The following is an 18,832-nucleotide window of genomic DNA, read 5'->3' as shown; positions in this document are numbered from 1 at the left end:
CATGCTCCTGAATATTCCCCGTTGTCAGGCTGGGAATCCTTGGTAAAGAAAAAAATCAGTTTGTTGCGTTTCTGAACTGTCTTTCTACTAATAACCAATCACTGGTCTCTGGGTCATACTGCCCCCAGCCAATCACTGCCCTCTAACTAAGCTCCTCCTCTGGCAGCCATCTTCAGATTTTTACTGCACGTTCAAGTGTTGGGAGTCCTCGTGCCTAGATCTCGAGCTTTACTGCGTATTGTGTTTTTTGAAAGAGTTTACTCTTAATTTTTCGGGCAAATCGAGCCTCAAGGTCCACCGATTCATCTTCCCATCAACGGGGACCCGTTTCGGAAATCTCCACGCCCCTCAAGGTTGAATTTTCGTCGAATTTCACTTGGAGGATTCCAGAAGATCTTGGAGGCCTATCCCTTGTGGTCATGGCCGAAGACGAGGGAGACTCGACACCTCTGTTTAGGATCTGCCCAGGATGTGGACTATAGAACGTCTTCAAGGAGGATTGACTCGCACAGAGCCTCTACTGCCTGCATGCAGATAAATTGCACGTCGAGGAGGCCTGTGCGTTTTGCAAGGACATGTCCTCCCGTATTATGAAGGACCGCCACAAGCGATTTGCTGACTGGCTGGAGTCGAAGAGCCCGGCGGCAGGTGAGCCCCAGCAATGTACTTCTCTGAAGAGAAAATCCGAGCGGTCTTCGAAGACCTTTGAGGGTGCTCTGGTGACAGGGGCCCAACATAAGGCAAAGCACCGGGAGTCCGCGGGCACCGGGAGCACCGTTGCTACAGGCTGCTCGGCTGCAAGTCCGGGCGCGACATCACCAATGCCATCAACCATGAGCCAACGCTCCGGCTCGATAAAAAGGACATCGGACAACCCGGGTAAGCTTCTGGAGAAGGCCCGGTCGGTTCCGACGGAGAAAGACAAGGGGGAGCGAGGCAGTGGCCCTCCCCCCACGATGAAGGCCTCAGGCACGCCTAAGGTTGCGCAGGCCCAGATTCACCCGGCTAAGGCTGCGATTGAGGGAGTGGTGGTGTTCCTGGCGAAGACCGCGGAGGTGGCCCCAGTGGAAACGACCCTCAAGCCTAGAGTTTCCCTGCCCAGCCAGAGGGAATCCTCTTTCACGCCTATCGATAAGACCCCGTGAAGCCTGTAGGTGAGAAAAGGGGGGGGGGGCACAGTAGTCCTACCGGACTCAGACATCTCCTCCGAGGACGAGCTTTCAGGACTCAAGATGGTTCTTGACAAGCGATTTGCCGAGGTCAGGGCCTACGGGAAGAACCCAGATGAGGCGGATGTGGAAAGCGACGGGGAGACGGTGAGGAACGGCAGATCGATGAAGAGCTGGAGGACTCTACACAGCTGCCGGCGCTACCGTTGCAACTGCTGCCTCCACCGGCGGACAGGTCGGAGGACATTTTGTTAGCCTTGCACACGCTGTGCACAGAAATGAGGACAAGGTTGCCCTTGCATCCGGGGGACGACCCAGCGGCGCCTGGACCGTCGGAGAGCCCACCATCCAAGCGAAGGCGGATCCATCCTCCCCCACCCTTCCATCCTTCACCTCCATCCCCTCTACCGAGGGACGAGACGGGGACTGAGACGGCGACGACGGGGACAGACGACGGCGGCAGCGACGATGGAACAGATCTCCCATCGCCCCCTCCCCGGGCTTCCCCTCCCAACCAAATTGGCTTGTTTCATGCCATGATCGTCAGGGCCTCGGAGCTCTTCTAGCTATGCCCCGAAGAGCAGAAGAAGGAGGGATTTCTTTATCAGAGACTAGAGGCCAAGAGGAAGACCGTACTCTCAGTCCCGCTTTTGGACGACATCTGGGACGAGGGACCGTCCCTTCTGAAGAACCCGTCCACGGCCCCTGCGAAGAGAGACCGGTACGAGAAGTAGTACCGGGTCCCAGATTCCGCTCCTATGTGCCTCAGGCCCAGCCGCCCCAATACTCAGTAGTCTATGCAGCGGGCAAGAAAAAATCGGCAGGGGCGACGGCATCGACTTCCACTTCCCCGCCGGACGGCGAGGGGAAGAAGCTGGACGCCATGGGATGCCGGTTCATCTTGTTGGCAGCGACGACCATTAAGGCAGCTAACTGTCTCGCTGTCGTGGCCCGCTATGATGGGGAGCTGTGGTTTAAAATCGCCCCCCCCCCCAGACTTCCTTCCGGACAACAAGTGAGTGGAGGCCCTCGAAATCCTGCAGGAGGACGAGGTGGATTCTGACCACGCTATCACGGTAGCCATGGACATCGCTGACACTGTTTTTTTGCCAGATGGGCAACAGCGTTTGCCTTCGCCAGCGCGGTTGGCTCAGGGCCACCGATTTCCGTTGGGACGTACAGACCAGGGTACTGGACATGCCCTTCAACGGGAACAACCTGTTCGGCAAGGCAATGGACGAGTCACTGCAGGCCATCAAGGCGGACACTGAGACGACCCGTGCCTTGGGCACTTTCGGACCTCCGCAGGCAAGTCCTAAGGTGCCTCCAAAAGATTTGGCTGCAGCTCTTCGTCGTACCGTCAGGCGGCCCGTTCTTCATCGCAGGAAGCCTACAGGGGCCATAGCAAGGCCGGTAGACATCGTCGTCGTTGACGACGGAGGCCCAAGGTGGCAAGGCCTCGGCGAAGCAGGACTGAACCAGCCGTGACGTCGAGCCCCCACCCGAGCACACCGGTGGGAGGCTGGCTGGAAAACTTCATTGGCATGTGGAAATCCATCTCCACCGACCGTTGGGTGCTGGATGCCCTGGCCCACGGACACACTCTGGAGTTCCAAAGGAAGTGTCCCCACATTTCACCAGGGGCCAGGAAAGAAAACCTCATTCCACAGCTACTTCTGGAGGTACGAGCGATGCTGGAAAAGGGCGCGATAGAGCTAGTCCCGAAGAGGCTCCGGAGTATACTTGCGTACTTCCTCATCCGAAAGAAGACCAGCAGCTGGCGGTCCATCGTAGATTTCCGCCGCCTCACCAAATACATAAAATCCCAGAAATTCCAGATGGGTCACCCTTCAGCATGTGCTGGGACAGCTGGAAGAAGGGGACTTCCTTTTGTCACTGATCCTGGAGGATGCATACTTCCACATCCCCATACGCAAGTGACATCGAAAATTTCTGCGCTTCGTCGTCAAAGGGCGGCACTATTAGTTCAAGGCACTGCCCTTCGGTTTGAAGTTGGCGCCAAGGGTCTTCACCAAGTGCCTGGCACCGGTGGCGGTGTGGCTGCGCCTGCAGGGGATCCACATCTATCCCTATCTGGACGGTTGGCTCATTCGAGCGAAGTCAAGGGAACTCGCGTCGACCACACAGCGAGGACCGTCAGCCTGCTCGCGGAACTGGGGTTCTCAATAAACTATGCAAAGTCCTGGTTGGTGCCATCGCAGGAGGCTCTGTTCCTGGGAGCCAGGCTTAACACAGTGGCGCGGCTGGCTTCACCGTCGGAGGAGAGGATAAAGGCCATCCTGGGCAAGGTACAACCGTTGTTGACATGGAAGTTTCCAGGGTGAGGTCCATCAAGTCCCTGCTCGGCATGATGTCGTCATGCATCTACCTTATGCGGCGATGCGGCCGCTGCAGGAGTTTTTCGACGCCCGTTTGATACAAGTGGCAGGAAGCTTCGAGGACAAGATCACCCTCAACAAGACTTTCTGACAAGCGATCCGGTGGCGAGGCACCCGTGCGCATCTCGTGGCAGGAATGGTCTTCTAGACCCCAGCGCATCAGGAAACGGTGACGATGGATGCCTCCCTGGAGGGATGGGGCGCGCACACCGGAGATCTCTACACAAGAGGCCTTTGGCTCCCGGAGGAAAGGGAGCGGCACATAAACGTCCTGGAGCTCCAGGCCGTATTCTGGGCTCTCAGGTCCTCCCTTCCTTCTGTCCCTCAAGGGCAAGGTGGTACGGGTCTTCACTGACAACACCACCACAATGTTCTACATCCGGAAGCAGGGGGCACCAGATCCCTGGCTCTCTCCAAGGAAGCGCAAGATCTGTGGCACTGGGCCGTCGCCCAAGGGATGTTCCTGGTACCCTTTCACCTGGCAGGAGTGAAGAAAACCGTCGCCGACTCACTCAGCAGGGAGCTGCACTCTTGCCACGAGTGGGAGCTTCGGCAAGATCAGATAGATCTCCTATTCTGACGATGGGGCAATCCCCGGATCGATCTGTTCGTGACGGCGGCGAACACCAAGTGCCGGAAGTTCGCCAGCAGGTTTCCCCCTTCCGGGCAGCTTGGGGGACGCATTCTCCTTTCTCTAGCATTGGATCTTTCATGGATTCACATGCTTAGAATATTCCCCGTCGTCAGGCTGGGAATCCTCAGTAAATTATATAGACCTTTTCCATAGGAAAAATGTTGACACTTTTGTGTCCTATCTACGTCGTTTTGGGCGGCGTACGCCTGTGCCACTAGGACGTAGAGGTATAAGTAGCCCCGCCCCCGCGAGTATCTACTATTTTATTAGGTTGTGCGTTCTTCTTCGACTGTTTCTTTTCGAAGAATGTCTGGAAAGGCGTTATTTCGTCCGTGTGCTACATGCGGTCTTAAAGTATATGAAGGAGACGGGCATATGGACTGTCTTTACTGCCTTCACCCTCATCATACGGCGGACATGTGTGAGATCTGTCAGGGCTTCTCACAAAAGACCCTAAAAGACCGCAACAGACGCCTTGTTACTTGGCTCAATGACAGAGCGGGTGCGTACCCGGCATCGGAGGTAGGCTCTACAGCCTTGAGATCTAAGTCTCCTGTCCCCCCTCGTCGATCAGTGTCGGCAGAGCCTCCGGCGAAGAAATCGCGCTCATCTGAAAAACGACCCTCGGAGAAACATCCTGCGAAGTCATCCTCTTCACATAAGGCTTCGTCTTCTTCCTCCTCATCTAAAAAAGGAGAGAAAAGACTCATTGAAATCCTCCTCAGGAGACTGTCATAAGTCTACCTCAAGTCGAGAGTCCTCGTCCCACAAGTCGAGGTCAAAAACGGCGGGAACGCCTCAAGGCCCTGCTCCACAGACTTCATTGACGACGATCCGGTCGTCCACGCCTGCTTTGTCTTCGGCGACGGCTCTTCCAACGACTATTTCGTCAGGTCAAACAGCGCCTATGGAAAAGATGTCATCGTCGACGGTGGCCCCGTCGGTGGGATGGCAACCAGAGGTTTTTGATCCGATCCCGCCTGAGGCCTTGCTGCAACCAGAAGCGGCTTTCTCTATCTCGTCGGCGGAGGATGACCGTGATCCGGTCGCACATCCAACCGATCTGGGATTACAACCAACTGGTTCGGGGTCGCTCTTTAGTGGAAGTGCCATTCCAGTTACCTCTTCCTTACTGAATCCCCAGGCTGTTCTGTCCCTGGAGGTGTTGAACACATTACAGAAGCTGTTGGAGCGGTTGGACACTCGGTTACCTCAGCTTGCCCCGACAGTGTTACAGGCCTCGCCAGTCGTCGACGAGCCAGGCCCGGCTCCTCGCCCTCCACCCAGAATTCCTACCGCTTACCCGGTTGAGGAAGATCGTTCTCGTCCACAGGAAGAAGGAGAACTATCAGAGTCGGAACGTGAAGGGTCGGGTTCAGACATCTCGTTATCCCCCTCAAGGGACCCTACATGGGACTCTGAAGCGGAGATGGAAACTCCGAAGAGTCCGGCGCAGCCATCACCACCTGATGATGTGGGTGCTTTCCATGCCATGATGGGTAAGGCATGTGCGGAATTTTGCCTAGTCCCAGAAGAAGAGAAAAAAGATTTTCTATTCGATCATATGGGCAAGAGAAGAAAGGCGATATTTGCTATCCCCGTTTTAGACTATGTCTGGCAGGAGGGACTAAAAACCATGCGTCACCCTTTTTCAGAACCGGCAGTAAAAGGTCGATTGGAAAAGAAATTCAAGGCTCCGGAATCGACTCCCAAGTGCTTGACGTCTCAGCCTTCGCCGGAATCAGTGGTATCCGCCGCAGCGGCCAGAAAGGCAAGGTCGCAACACAAACGCACGACCCCGCCAGACAACGATGCCAGAAGACAAGATGCTTTTGGGAAGAAAGGGCTATCGGTTGGAGCGACTACAGTTAAAGCAGCCAACTCCCTGGCTATTATGGCCAGGTATGATAGGGAGATGTGGCATCGGCTAGCTCCTATCTTGGACCATCTGCCGGAGGAGCACAGGAAGTCCGCGATGCTGCTCGTACGTGAGGGAGAAGAGGCTTCCAATCATTCCATTAACATTGCTGTTGACCTGGTGGAATCAGGCTTTAAGCAAATCAACAATGGCGTAGTTTTACAAAGGCAAGCCTGGCTTAAGTGCACGACGTTCAGACCAGAGGTACAATATAAGGTAATGGATATGCCGTGCGAATGAGAACACCTGTTTGGGGAGAAAGTGGATGAAGCCTTGAAGGGCATGAAAGAAGATTCTGACACGGCTCGTTCCCTTGGAGCCCTCCAGAGTGGTAGGAATTTTCGTTCCTTTCGTCCCTTCAGAGGAGCATCAGGTAACTCCTGGTTTGGATCATCTAGAGACTTAGGTTTCAGCAGACCCTCCTACTCTTCCCAAGGCTACAGACGTGCAGCCCAAGCTACTCGTAAAGGCAGAGATGACCAATCCTCCAGACGATGAGGCGCCTACTCCTCGTCGACGAAGGATAAACAGGCCAAAAGCCAGCAATGACAACTTACAGAACGTCCTGGGGGGGCAGAGTGTCTTGTCACGTCGACGAGTGGGCGCGCATAACAACAGACCAATGGGTTTTGGACACAATACATCTGGGCCATTCTCTACAGTTCAAGGGCAAGCCACCACGCATTCCACCGGTGTTCTCGACGCAGCCCCACCTTTAAATACTAATGCAAGAGGTGGCGCTTATGCTGCAGAAAGGGGCTATAGAACTGGTCCCGGTGTCAGAAAGTGGACAGAGAGTGTACTCCCGTTACTTTGTCGTCAAGAAACCCAATGGAAAATGGCATCCCATTCTAGATCTACGAGCTCTCAACAAACTGCTCAAGAATCTAAAATTCAAGATGCTTACACTCCAAGAAGTGATCTGTTCGATACAACCGGGAGATTATTTGTCGTCGCTAGACCTTCAGGACGCATACTTCCATATCCCGATGCGCCGACGACCCAAAAGATTCCTACGGTTCGTCATCGGATGAACCCACTATCGGTTCAAGGTCCTCCCATTTGGACTGAAATCGTCTCCCAGGACGTTCACGAAATGTCTGGCTCCATTAGCAGCCTGGTTAAGGAAAGAAGGTCATCATGTGTACCCTTATCTGGATGATTGGCTAGTGAGGGGATTGTCTCCGGAAAGGGCACAGGAAAGTCTAAATGCCACCATGTGCCTCCTACAACATTTGGGCTTCGCAATAAACTTCGAAACGTCCTCCTTATTGCCATCAAGGACCTTGGTCTTTCTGGGGGCGGAATTCCAGACGCAGTCAGGACTGGTAAAGCCATCCGTCGAAAGGGTTCTGAAACTGAAGCATCGGATTGGAAAGTCGACACCAGAGTGTCAGTGCGAAGGTACATGTCCCTACTGGGGACCATGTCGTCCTGCATACCCTTAATCAACAATTGTTGTCTCTTCATGAGACCGATTCAGGAATTCTTGGCGGATTGATGGGCACAGAGTCAAGGGCGTTGGTCGGACAAATTGACCATCAACAGCAAACTCGTGCAGGCGCTTCAATGGTGGAGAGTTTCCATAAATCTGACAAAGGGAATGCCCTTGCTGGAACCAGTGTTCCAGATGACAGTGGTGACGGATGCTTCTCTAACTGGATGGGGAGCTCATCTGGATTCCCTACAGGTTCAGGGTCGTTGGTCATCGGAGGAGTCCGGCCTTCATATGAATGTGCTGGAATTAAGGGCGGTGCGTTGGGTCCTGAAGTCCTTTCTTCCACAGATAAAGGGATCAGTTGTACGGATTATGACAGACAACACAACAACAATGTTTTATCTAAGGAAACAGGGAGGAACTCGCTCCAGAACTCTGTCAACCGAAGCCCAGGAGATCTGGCATTGGGCCCTTCAGCAGAAAATATATCTATTGGCGTTCGACTTGCCAGGAGTCAAAAACGTGCAAGCAGACTCTCTCAGCAGGAAGATGAATCAACTACACGAATGGGAACTGAACGACCAACAAGTACACCGTGTCTTCGAGAAATGGGGTCATCCGGCCCTCGATCTCTTTGCGACGAGAGACAACAAAAAATGCCCACAATACGCAAGCAGGTGGCCACAGCAAGACTCACTAGGGGAAGCGTTCTCTTTCCCTTGGACGGACAAGTTTCTGTATGCCTTTCCCCCGTTACCGCTCATACGTCAGACACTGCAATGGATCCACAGATATCCATGTCGGGTGATCCTGGTGGCCCGTACTGGGCCAAACAAGTGTGGTTCTCCGATCTACTCCATCTTTCAGCGGCAGAACCAATGAGGCTCCAGAAAATCCCGAACCTTCTGTCTCAGGAGAAAGGGGTTGTTTGGCATCACGACCCCGACAGCCTCAGTCTGACAGTCTGGCTCCAGATTTCTCCGAGTTTGGCACGTTAGAGATTCCAGCAGACTGTCGTCGCATTTTGCAAGCAGCGAGGGCGCCGTCCACGAACGCTTCATATTCATACAAATGGAAGAGATTCTGCACATGGTGCGCAGGTCAACCAGGTTTGGTCCCGCTTAATATCACCCCGGAACAGCTTCTACCATACTTGCTACTCCTAGCTCAAAAAGGCTTGTCTGTTTCATCCATAAAAGTGCATCTGGCTGCCATTTTGAGATTTACTCGGAAGAGACATTCAACTCCGTTATTTCGTGACCGGCTGATTAAACATTTCCTTAAAGGATTGTTCCGAACCGTTCCTCCCGCGAAAAAGTTTCCTCCAAGCTGGAGTCTTAACCTGGTTCTGGCAGCACTGATGAAGGCCCCTTTTGAGCCGATGTCATCGTCATCATTGAAATTTTTGTCGTGGAAATTGGCTTTCTGGTGTCTATTACGTCGGCTCGACGACTGTCAGAAATACAAGCTTTAGTGATTGATCCACCGTACTTGAGATTTTTCAATAATAAAGTCGTGTTGGCTACTAATCCTCATTTCATTCCTAAAGTACCTACCATGTTCCATAAGCACTCTTCTATAGTGCTGCCGACGTTTTTCCCAACACCTTCGTCGGTTGCAGAGAAGACTCTCCATACACTGGATGTGAAAAGAGCTTTAAAATTTTACCTCCATCGCACTCAAAGCTTCAGAGACACGAGACCGCTATTTGTGGCTTATGGCCCTTCGGCTAAAGGTAAACCGATCTCAAAACAAGGACTAGCCCGATGGGTGTCGTCTACTATTTCCTTTTGTCACTCAAAAGCCGGAAAACCGCTGGAGAAGCGTCCAAGGGCCCATTCGACGAGATCCACTTCTTCGTCGACAGCATTGTGGTCTGGAATTCCGCTGGGAGATATCTGTCAGGCGGCTTCCTGGTCGGTACCACACACGTTTACCCGGCATTATTGCCACGGACAGCAACATGCTGATGATACACAGATGGGTCGTGCAGTCCTATGACTCCTGTTTCAATAAGGTAAGCCCCAATTAAGGGGTCACATCCTTCGGCTAATGTACTTTGAAGTGTGATGTTTTCACTGTTAACATACTATAATTTGATGTTTTGCCATGATAAATATGCATTATGGTTATTGTGATATTGGTTTGCATACACACCTCCAACGTTGGGGGATACTGCTATACAATCTATTCTAAGCATGTGAATCCATGAAAGATCCAATGCTGGAGAAGGGAATAGTTTCTTACCTTTAACTCCATTTCTCCAGCATTGGTATTTTTTATGGATTCACATGCGCCCGCTGGCCTCCCCTGGCATGCAAACCAGATGTCCCCCATACTACTTTGGGGGTCGAAATCTGAGGGAGGTGCGGGGGCGGGGCTACTTATACCTCTACGTCCTGGTGCGCAGGCATACGTGTCCCAAAATGACATAGATAGAACACAAAAGCGTCGAAATTGTTCCTATGGAAAAGGTCTATATAATTTACTGAGGATTCCCAGCCTGACGACGGGGAATATTCTAAGCATGTGAATCCATGAAAGATACCAATGCTGGAGAAATGGAGTTACAGGTAAGAAACTATTCCCATTCTCTGGGACAGCCTGTTCCTCTATGCATTCCCACCGTTGCCGTTGCTTCTGCGACTCATCAGTCAATTCAGACGGTCCCGGTGCAGGATGATCCTCGTCACACCGGCGTGGCCGAGACAGATATGGTTCCCGGACCTTCTGGACATGTCAGCGTCCCCTCCAGTCAAGCTGTCGACAGACGCATATCTTCTCACCAGGGAAGGAGGCGCGATCCTGCATCCCGACCCAGGATCGCTGAACCTGCATGCCTTGCTCCTGCAGCACTAGAGTTCGGAGGCTATGATATCCCGGCGCACTACAAGGAGGTGCTTGCCAAGGCCAGGGCTTCCTCGATGCTTAAGTGCTATGGACATAAATGGAAGAGGTTCTCTGTCTGGTGCCGTGCACAGAAGATCAACCCTCTATGGATTACCGCCCCTCAAGTGCTGCCGTACTTGCTGTCGCTGGCCAAGGCGGGGCTGGCGCATGCCTCCATCAAAATTCATCTGGTGGCTATCTGCCGCTACACCAGAACTCTGGGGCGGTTGTCGCTGTGGTCCCACCGCCTGGTGAAGGAGTTCATGAAAGGACTGTTCCGCTCGTTCCTGCTGGTGAAGGCTCCGGCCCCGGTGTGGGTGCTCAACGTGGTGCTGACCAGGCTCATGGGTCCACCATTCGTGCCTTTGCATTCGGCGCCGCTGAAATTTCTATCTTGGAAGACGGCGTTTCTTGTGGCCATCACCTCCGCACGACGAGTGGGAGAGAGCCAGGCCCTCTCTTGTAAGCCCCCGTACCTGACATTCCACGAGACGAGGGTAGTGCTGAGGACGCACCCCTTCTTCATGCCCAAGGTGCCGTCGGACTTCCATCTTAACGAGCCCTTTGTGTTGCCTGTTTTCTTCCCGTCACCGGCTGAGAGGACTTTGCACTCGCTGCATGTGGCTAGAGCGCTGATGTTCTATGTGGACCGCACAAAGAGTTTTCGGAAGACATCACAGCTGTTTGTGAACTTTGGCCCTGTGAACCAAGGGAAGGCCCTTTCCAAGGCTTCCATTTCCAGATGGCTCTCCGGCTGCATCATGCAGTGTCACCGGTTGGCTAACCGACAGTTGCCTGGCCGTCCGAGAACCCATTCGACCAGAGTGATCGCTGCTACTACAGCGTTCCTGTCTGGTGTGCCCCTGCTGGACATCTGCAGGGCAGCTACGTGGAGGTCAACGCACACCTTCATGAAATTCTATTGCATAGACCGGGATTCCAGGGAGGTGCCCAGAGTCGGCCAAACAGTGCTGCGCAACCTGTTCGCTTGAAGGTGAGCCTGGTGAGGAGGTAAGAGATGCTTAATGTTGAGCCCTGCCACCTCCCGTGGTTGTGCATGTGTGTGCTGCTATGTATTCTTGTATTCATGAGCATGTGACTCCATGCCAGACTCCATGCTGGAGAAGGAACAAGTTACTTATCTGTAACTGTTCTCCAGCATGAGTTTGGCATGGATTCACATGCGAACCCTCCCTCCAACCCCTCTGCGGCTCTTCTCTTGGTCCTTTTGCCACTTTACCTGCTATCAAATATGAAGATGGCTGCCAGAGGAGGGGCTTAGGTAGAGGGCAGCCATTCCCTGGGGGCAGAGACAAGTGATTGGTTATTAGTAGAAAGACAGTTCAGAAACTAAACGGAAACTGATTTTTTTCTTTACCGAGGAATCCCAGCCTGACGGAATAGTCATGAGCATGTGAATCCATGCCAGACCCATGCTGGAGAACAACAGTTACAGGTAAGTAACTTGTTCCTTCCTTACACAGGCCTGTACCAGTGATTCTCCAGCATTGGTGTCTTCCATGGATTGACATGTGACTGTCATCACCACCTTCCCAAGTGCGACTTGAACTCTAATAGATCACTTATGATTAAATTCAAAAAGGAATTTAATGCTGCCCTACAAGAATGGGCCTTCTGCAAGCCTGCAACATCTTTAGAATAGTTAATGGAGTCCCTAATGATGCTTCGAGGTTTCTAAATCTGCATCTAAAAACGGTTGTATTTATTTTATTTATTTATCTTATATTTGTAGAGCGCACTGGCAGCCCTCAGGCATCAAGGTGCTGAATCAAAGCTAAAGCAGGCTTACTTAAGGGTTACAATGAAGCTGTCCATGAGAGAACCTGTTCATAATACAGGGTTGCATGTTGTTGAGGGTACAGGATGACAACTGAAGATACATCAGACAAAGTGGTTAGTTTTGACTGCTTTGTGAAATGCTGAGTGAGAGTCAGTGAGCCTGAGGTGTGGCGGGAGCGACTGAAGGGAAGCTAGAGCCGCCTGCACGGGCTTTGCGAGTTCTAGGGACGGAAAGCAGGTTAGTGTATTGAGATCTGGATGGTTTGGAGGTAGAGGGTTTGGTAATTCTCTGTGCTAGATAGGGAGGAGCGAGGTTATGGAGGCACTTGTGAGTCAGAGCTAGGGCTTTGAAGATGATCCTTTAACTGGAAGCCAGTGGACCTGTCTCCTGAGTTCTGAGATGTGTTCTTTACGCGAGAGACCCGTGGCGGCTCTGAGCGTGTTGTTTTGAACAATTTGGAGTTTGCCCACATTTTTGGCCGAAGTGCCTATGAATAGGGCATTGCAGTAGTCGAGCCTTGACCCAATGACGGCCCTGTCGATGGTTAGGCAGTTTTGTTGGGATAGGAAAGGTCTGACTGCATCGATGAGCTTGGATGGTAGCTTGACTAATGTTGGATAGCAGTGTTATGAAACATGTGTTTATGTATAAGATATTTATGCGGGTCAATCATTCTATAGGTCCGGAGTATGCAGCCTGCGGCTCGCCAGATGTTTCGCTTGTCAAGATGCCTTACCACACCATTGACTATGTGAGCTACGGCTGATGGGATTTTTAGAGCCAAACATTCCAAGAACCAAATGCCACAGAGAAATGCTTCTGGGCATGTTACGGAGAATTGCCATTTCTGTGCTACTTCCCTTCTACCTTAGAGATCCCCAGCTCTTTTGCTGGACTTTAGGACTTTTTAATTTTAACCCTGCAGTGAGACCAACCTTTTTCTCGCTCAATCATGTGTTTTGACCTGGTTTGGATTATATGTTTCCTCTGTTTTTGGAGTCTGACAAAAACTCTATAGGCGTGTATGGTGACACACAGCACCTTCAGTGCAGTGTCACTGAGAAATCCTTTAGATTTCTCATACAGTATAAATACCCTTTTTTGTGTGAACTACTGTTCCCAAGAATAGTAAAGTAAAATTGACTTTACTTACCTTTTCTCTTTGTGGGTCCAGCACACACCATGTTATGTGGAGTGCTGGGGGTGTTACCTAGTAGCCCCTTATATTACATTCTCATGTAACATTTATTTTTTATGTTACCCTCCCTTCTTTAAGTGGTTGGTGGCAGTGGTTTAATGTTCCTACCATTGTGCTTTTCTACCACAGGCTGATTCCTCAGCTGCAGTACAGCACCTATGGGTGACCATTTTGTCAAAATGGCCCCAGCCCTTTGTTCGTTTTGCCTTTGGCAGGCTTTAGTCCTGAAGCCCGCCTCTGGCTCAGTGTCTGGAAAGGCAGGATGTGTGGGGGAGGATCCCAAAACTCCCCTGTCCTTTGTCTCTAGGAGTGCATGAATGCAACCGGTCTTGATTGGCTGGCTGGCTGTCCTTTCAGGACAGCCACCCTGCTGTGTGATTGACAGCCTAGGCTGTGCATGAATGGGAGAAACCTGCTTAAAAGGCGAGGGATTTGACACTAGAGCCTGAGTCGACCACTGGGAGAAACACCTGAGTAAACCGTGAACAAAGCTTGCTGCATCCTCCTGGACCTTTGAATTGCCTGGTGAAGGCCTGCTGCTGTGCTGAAACTTCTTTTTCTGATCGACAAAAGAAGCTCCGGAAGGGACGACTTCTTCCCGTGGGTTAGTGGGACCAGCTAACCCCGGACGAAATCCACTGGACCATCTTCCCTGATTGGCTGTACTTCTTCACTGCTGCAAGAACAGAGTTCCAGGGGTCGAGAAATCGGTTGTCGAGTGCAATGTCTGAAATCTGTCCAGAAGCTCCAGGAGTCCACCAAGGACCCCCCAGAAGCAGGACAACCGGAGCTCGAGTCCCTCACTAGAGTGCAGGACCCAAGGAGTGAAGGAAGCCCAACCGGTGTTGGAGATCCACAGTGGTGCTGTTTACCGAGCGCCGAAAAATGCGAAGTACGAAAAGAGCCAGTAGCTGCCGACGACCTCCAAATTGCTGCCAGAGGAGCCCTCCAGACGTCCTCCCTCTTGTCTCCACTACTGAGGCTCAGAAACCCAGGGTCTGCATCGCTGCAACAGGACAGAATCCAGCTGGACCACTCTTCTTCAAACCAGTGCTACTTTTTAGACTTGGGGTACTTACCTCAGTGTCTTTTTGAGCTGTGCTTTTCTCAGTTGAGATTTTGCTTACCTTAGAGTTGATTCCAACTCTGCTTTTCACAGGCTTAACAGCTTGTGACCCACAAGTGATTTTCTTCTACAAACTCTCTCACTTGGTGCAAGACTTTTTATCTAAGAAGTGCCTGAGGTCCATAGACTGTGCTCCAATTGACTTTGGCTCTCCTGGCTCCCTGCAGGCTCTTCTAGTCCATTGACTTAGATATTTCTGTCCCTCAGAGGTGGTAACTTCTTTTAGACTGTTATTGCTGGGAAAGGCTTGTCTAGATTTCATTGGAATATTTATTTGTCCTCGCACATATTGAGAACCTGTTTTTTTTCCAACATTGTTTTTATTGTTTTGGCATAACAAGTTATACATATTACGAGCATTACTTGAATTTACACTTGTTATAATGTTTAAGAAAAGAAGAAAAGCAACAAAAGAAAACATCAAGAAACATAACTGAGATATCGTCAATAATGAGATTTAATCGGAGTTAAAGTCCAACGTAACAACTAGGGGGTCAGGGGGAGAGACGGGGCCGTCCAAGAGTGACGGGGGGGGGGGGGGGGGAGGGAGAGACTGCTCTATTCTGCGTTGGTGAAGTGTCTAGGTTTCGAAAATTCCTATGTAGCTGGGTCTAGGATGGGTTCCTTCTGTGGTGACTCTCCTGGGTTCGGGACTCCAGTCTATTTGGTCTGTAGTGACTTGGGGGGTGCTCAAGGGTCTGTTCCACTTCTCGGCCCTCTATTCTGTTTCCCGCTTTTCAGTCCTGGACTTCCATCCAGCGCATCGTCAGGGGCTGTCTCGCCAAACCAGGGAATTGTTGCACGAAGTCTATGAAGGGTGCCCAGGTATGTTCAAATTTAGGCTTGTTACCGAGTCTAATGGCCGTCACTTTCTCGGCTGCCTTGAGAACCTGTTTAACCTGTTTCCTTCCTTTAACCTTTCCTTTCTGCAACTTCAGAATCTGCAAAGTATAACTAGTGATATATAAATGCCATTACTGTCCTTGAAGTCACCTCCGGGTGTAGGATGTGTGTAAGAAGAAGATCCAAAGAGTACCCACTGACTTGTTTGATTCTGAAAAGTATTTTAAAGTAGATTTGATTGTTACATATATTGCCCTTTTTAAAGAACTCTGATTTAAAAATTGATGTTAAATAATTAGATAACTATTTATAACTGAAACCTTATGTGTAAGTGTTACTTGGCTATTTGTATTTGCAAATTTCATTGCTACAGCTCTACAGCTCACATTTACCCCTCCTGAGATAGGCTTGGCTGCTCAGTCACACTACTAACTTGTGTAATACAGACCTATACCAAAAGGTGGGTTACCCAATACCAAGCAGATAAGTGTTGTGTAGTCTTGCACAGTGTTACTACATCAATTTTTACCTAACAGGGCAATATTTGCTTTTAAATTAAAATAAGTCTTTGCTATTAGATGCAGTGTACTCTTGAGATCATTTACATCACTGTCCTACCTTTTTTTTTCTCCATAATTTGGAGCATTGTATAGCTGTAGTGAAGCGGGCAGTGTCGCCATGACGTGACTGAGTTTCAGAGACGGCGCCATGCAAAGTCACTGTCAAGAAAAAAATTATGACCAAATTTTCTGTGACTGATAAAATCTTTTCCTCTTCCTTTCTTCCTGTGACAGTGCTTGGGCCGTATTGCTTGATCGATCTCAGACAAGGCTCCAGATTGTTCTCATCCCGCCAGCGCTATTCATCCCCGTCACAAGCGATGCACTGGAGAGGCAGCGGCTGGTGCAGATGGTGCCAGACTCTGTGACGCCATTCATCATCTATCAAGAAACAACGGAGATCTGGATCAATGTACGAAATGTGCAGCGTCTAAGTGCCAGTTGCCCAGTCTACAGGCCTCTGGGAACAGTGTGAGAAGTGGGGGAAGCGCTCGCTTAGGGCTGTCGCTTCGCCATGTGACTGTGCTTTTGCTGTCATTCAGGGCTGTGCTGCAGCTGTGTCGGATTGGGTTGCAGCCTTGTCGGCCTGTATTGTGCGCAGGTCAGGGGGAGCTCTTGCTCCTCTGCCACTAATGGTGTGTTGAAATAATAGAGAACCTGTTTGTGTCCAGTTGCAAGGGATCATCTTCCCTGGAGACTCTTATTGTGTAGAGGTGGGAGCAAACATTTCCCTTGAAAATGTGGGAGAAAATAAAGCAACAATCAAGGCCTATGTTCTGTGTAGGCTAGAATGCTCACCTACTCATCTCAAATTGTTCACCAAGCCATACAGAATTCTCAATGAAATAACCCGTCTCTTGGATGCTTGGGTTCCCTTTTTCATCTGCTGCACGAGTGCATTCCTTTGCAGATGCGTTCTTTACCATAAAATATTGATTGTTTCTGATATCCCTTAAATGTGACAGTCAAAAACCGATCTCTTAAGAAAGGGGGTTTCAAAATAGCTTGCAGCAGAAATGAACTTAGATGCATTTGACTTATCACTGAGATGTATGTAGCAAAGTCTAGCTGTACATATTGTACAGCATCCCAGGGTGCGGGGACTTTACAGACAGGCGTGCTGCTGAGGAGCAGATAGGGTCCAGTTGCCAGGTATCGGACTAGAAAACCTTGGCTCTGTTGTTGCTTGTTCGCTAGATCAAATGTTTTTGATCCAGGGAATATCACGTTCCCTCCCTGTGCAAAAGTTCCCATATGCACCCAAAATGAAAATATATTGTAGCCGGTTAATAGGCGGCATTTTATGCTATATAAAATACTAAAAATTAACATTTCAGATAGGACCTGTTCTGCACGCAACATGCACCTGATGCAATGTGCTAAAAAGATCTATAACTTCCTGTTTCCACAGGTCCACGATATCCTTCACATATTCCCCCAAATCCGCAGTGACCAGATCGAGTTCCTCTTCGCCACGGAGTGTAAGACAGGGTTCCGCCATCTCTACAAGGTCACCTCCGTGCTACAGGAGAGCAAGTACCGCCGTTCTGCCGGAGATCTCCCGGGCCCAAGTAAGGCTGACCATGGCCAGGTGGGCTCCCTTGTTTGTTTGGCGATAGGAATATCATTGCTTTACTTTCTCCGCATTTAATGATGACTAAAACAGCTCAGGATCCTTTGTCTTCATATTTGAACCAGTGCACAATTTCCATAGATGTTTTTTCTCTTTATGTATTTTTAAACTTCTTCATTTGTTTGTTACATCGATTTTACATTTGTCAGGCATATTTCTCATCAGTTACTGCAGCTACTTGCTGACCTCATTTCTGGACATTAGGACAACCTTTGTATTTTGGCAGGGGACAGTTTACAAGTGAAACATTTTTTGGGTCATGTTTTTGTCTTCCCTGAGACCGATTGTATAGCAACCGATAATGTAAATTCAGCAGCTATCAATGTGGTTGGTAATGCGAGACATGCCCTAAAATGGGCCATGGTTAATACACCCATGCAAAAGCCCAGATTATATCAGACTCGCCTAGGAAACTGGAAGCATTGATTCTACTAGACCTAGAGGACCATGAAGTCATAGGAGAATTTAAAAAGGTGGTGGATGATCTACAACCACTCATAACTTCTTCAAGAACAAAGATTATGAGGTACGCAATAAAAGAAGAGAAATGGCTTGGCTCCGAATGCAAGCTAGCAAAATCTGAGCTCTTGAATTGCCTGAAAGACATCTCCAAAGTGTATAAGGCAGATTTGCGAGAAAAAAGGGCCTCCTACTAATCGATACTGAAAACTAAAAAGTAGGCTTTTGCTAAGTCAATGTGGGTTACCCTGCAGCAGGCTGTAGATCGTGGAAGCATGCAGAGTTTCTGGAAACTGATCAGTGGCAGAGGGTTAGAAGGGGGAAATTGTGTTACTTGTAGCATTACCCCAACAGCTTGGAGATCACACTTTATTCACCATTTTGATAATAGGATGGGAGAAACCCAGCCGCCAGGGATCTTTTCCATCTCGGCCAAGTTAGGAATTTACTCTAATGGATGTACATGAAGCAATATTATTACAACGTGGAGGGACGGCATCTGGCCCAGATAATTTTCCTATCGATTTGTGCAAAGATGAAATAACTATCTGGGCCCCTATCCTCTATTGTCTCTTTAATGCACTCATCTGTATGAAAACAGTCCTCCCTTCTTGGAGGAATGATACACATGTCCCTATTTAGACGAAAGGTGGAAGGGAGAATCCTGGGAGCTACATGCCTATATCCCTGCTGGATAGTGCAGGTAAGACTTTCGCAAGAGCTACTCTTCATACATCTTCAGGCCTGGTCAGGCACCAAAGAGAT

The 18,832-nt window shown here is 50.1% G+C and overlaps 1 protein-coding gene across 1 annotated transcript in view; it reads left to right on the top strand.

Moving 5' to 3' along the window:
- The window catches only part of DPP8 (dipeptidyl peptidase 8), a 263,369-nt gene that overhangs the window by 143,761 nt on the left and 100,776 nt on the right, over positions 1 to 18,832 (top strand). Inside the window, exons 10-11 of the mRNA XM_069625113.1 lie at positions 16,210 to 16,387; positions 17,387 to 17,546. Coding sequence (XP_069481214.1) covers positions 16,210 to 16,387; positions 17,387 to 17,546 — 338 coding nt within the window. The remainder of the gene's footprint in view (positions 1 to 16,209; positions 16,388 to 17,386; positions 17,547 to 18,832) is intronic.

The sequence above is a fragment of the Ambystoma mexicanum genome, chromosome 11, assembly GCF_040938575.1.
Source record: "Ambystoma mexicanum isolate Mex_15411 chromosome 11, UKY_AmexF1_1, whole genome shotgun sequence".
NCBI classification, from domain to species: domain Eukaryota; kingdom Metazoa; phylum Chordata; class Amphibia; order Caudata; family Ambystomatidae; genus Ambystoma; species Ambystoma mexicanum.
This window is presented reverse-complemented; position numbering and strand designations above follow the sequence as displayed.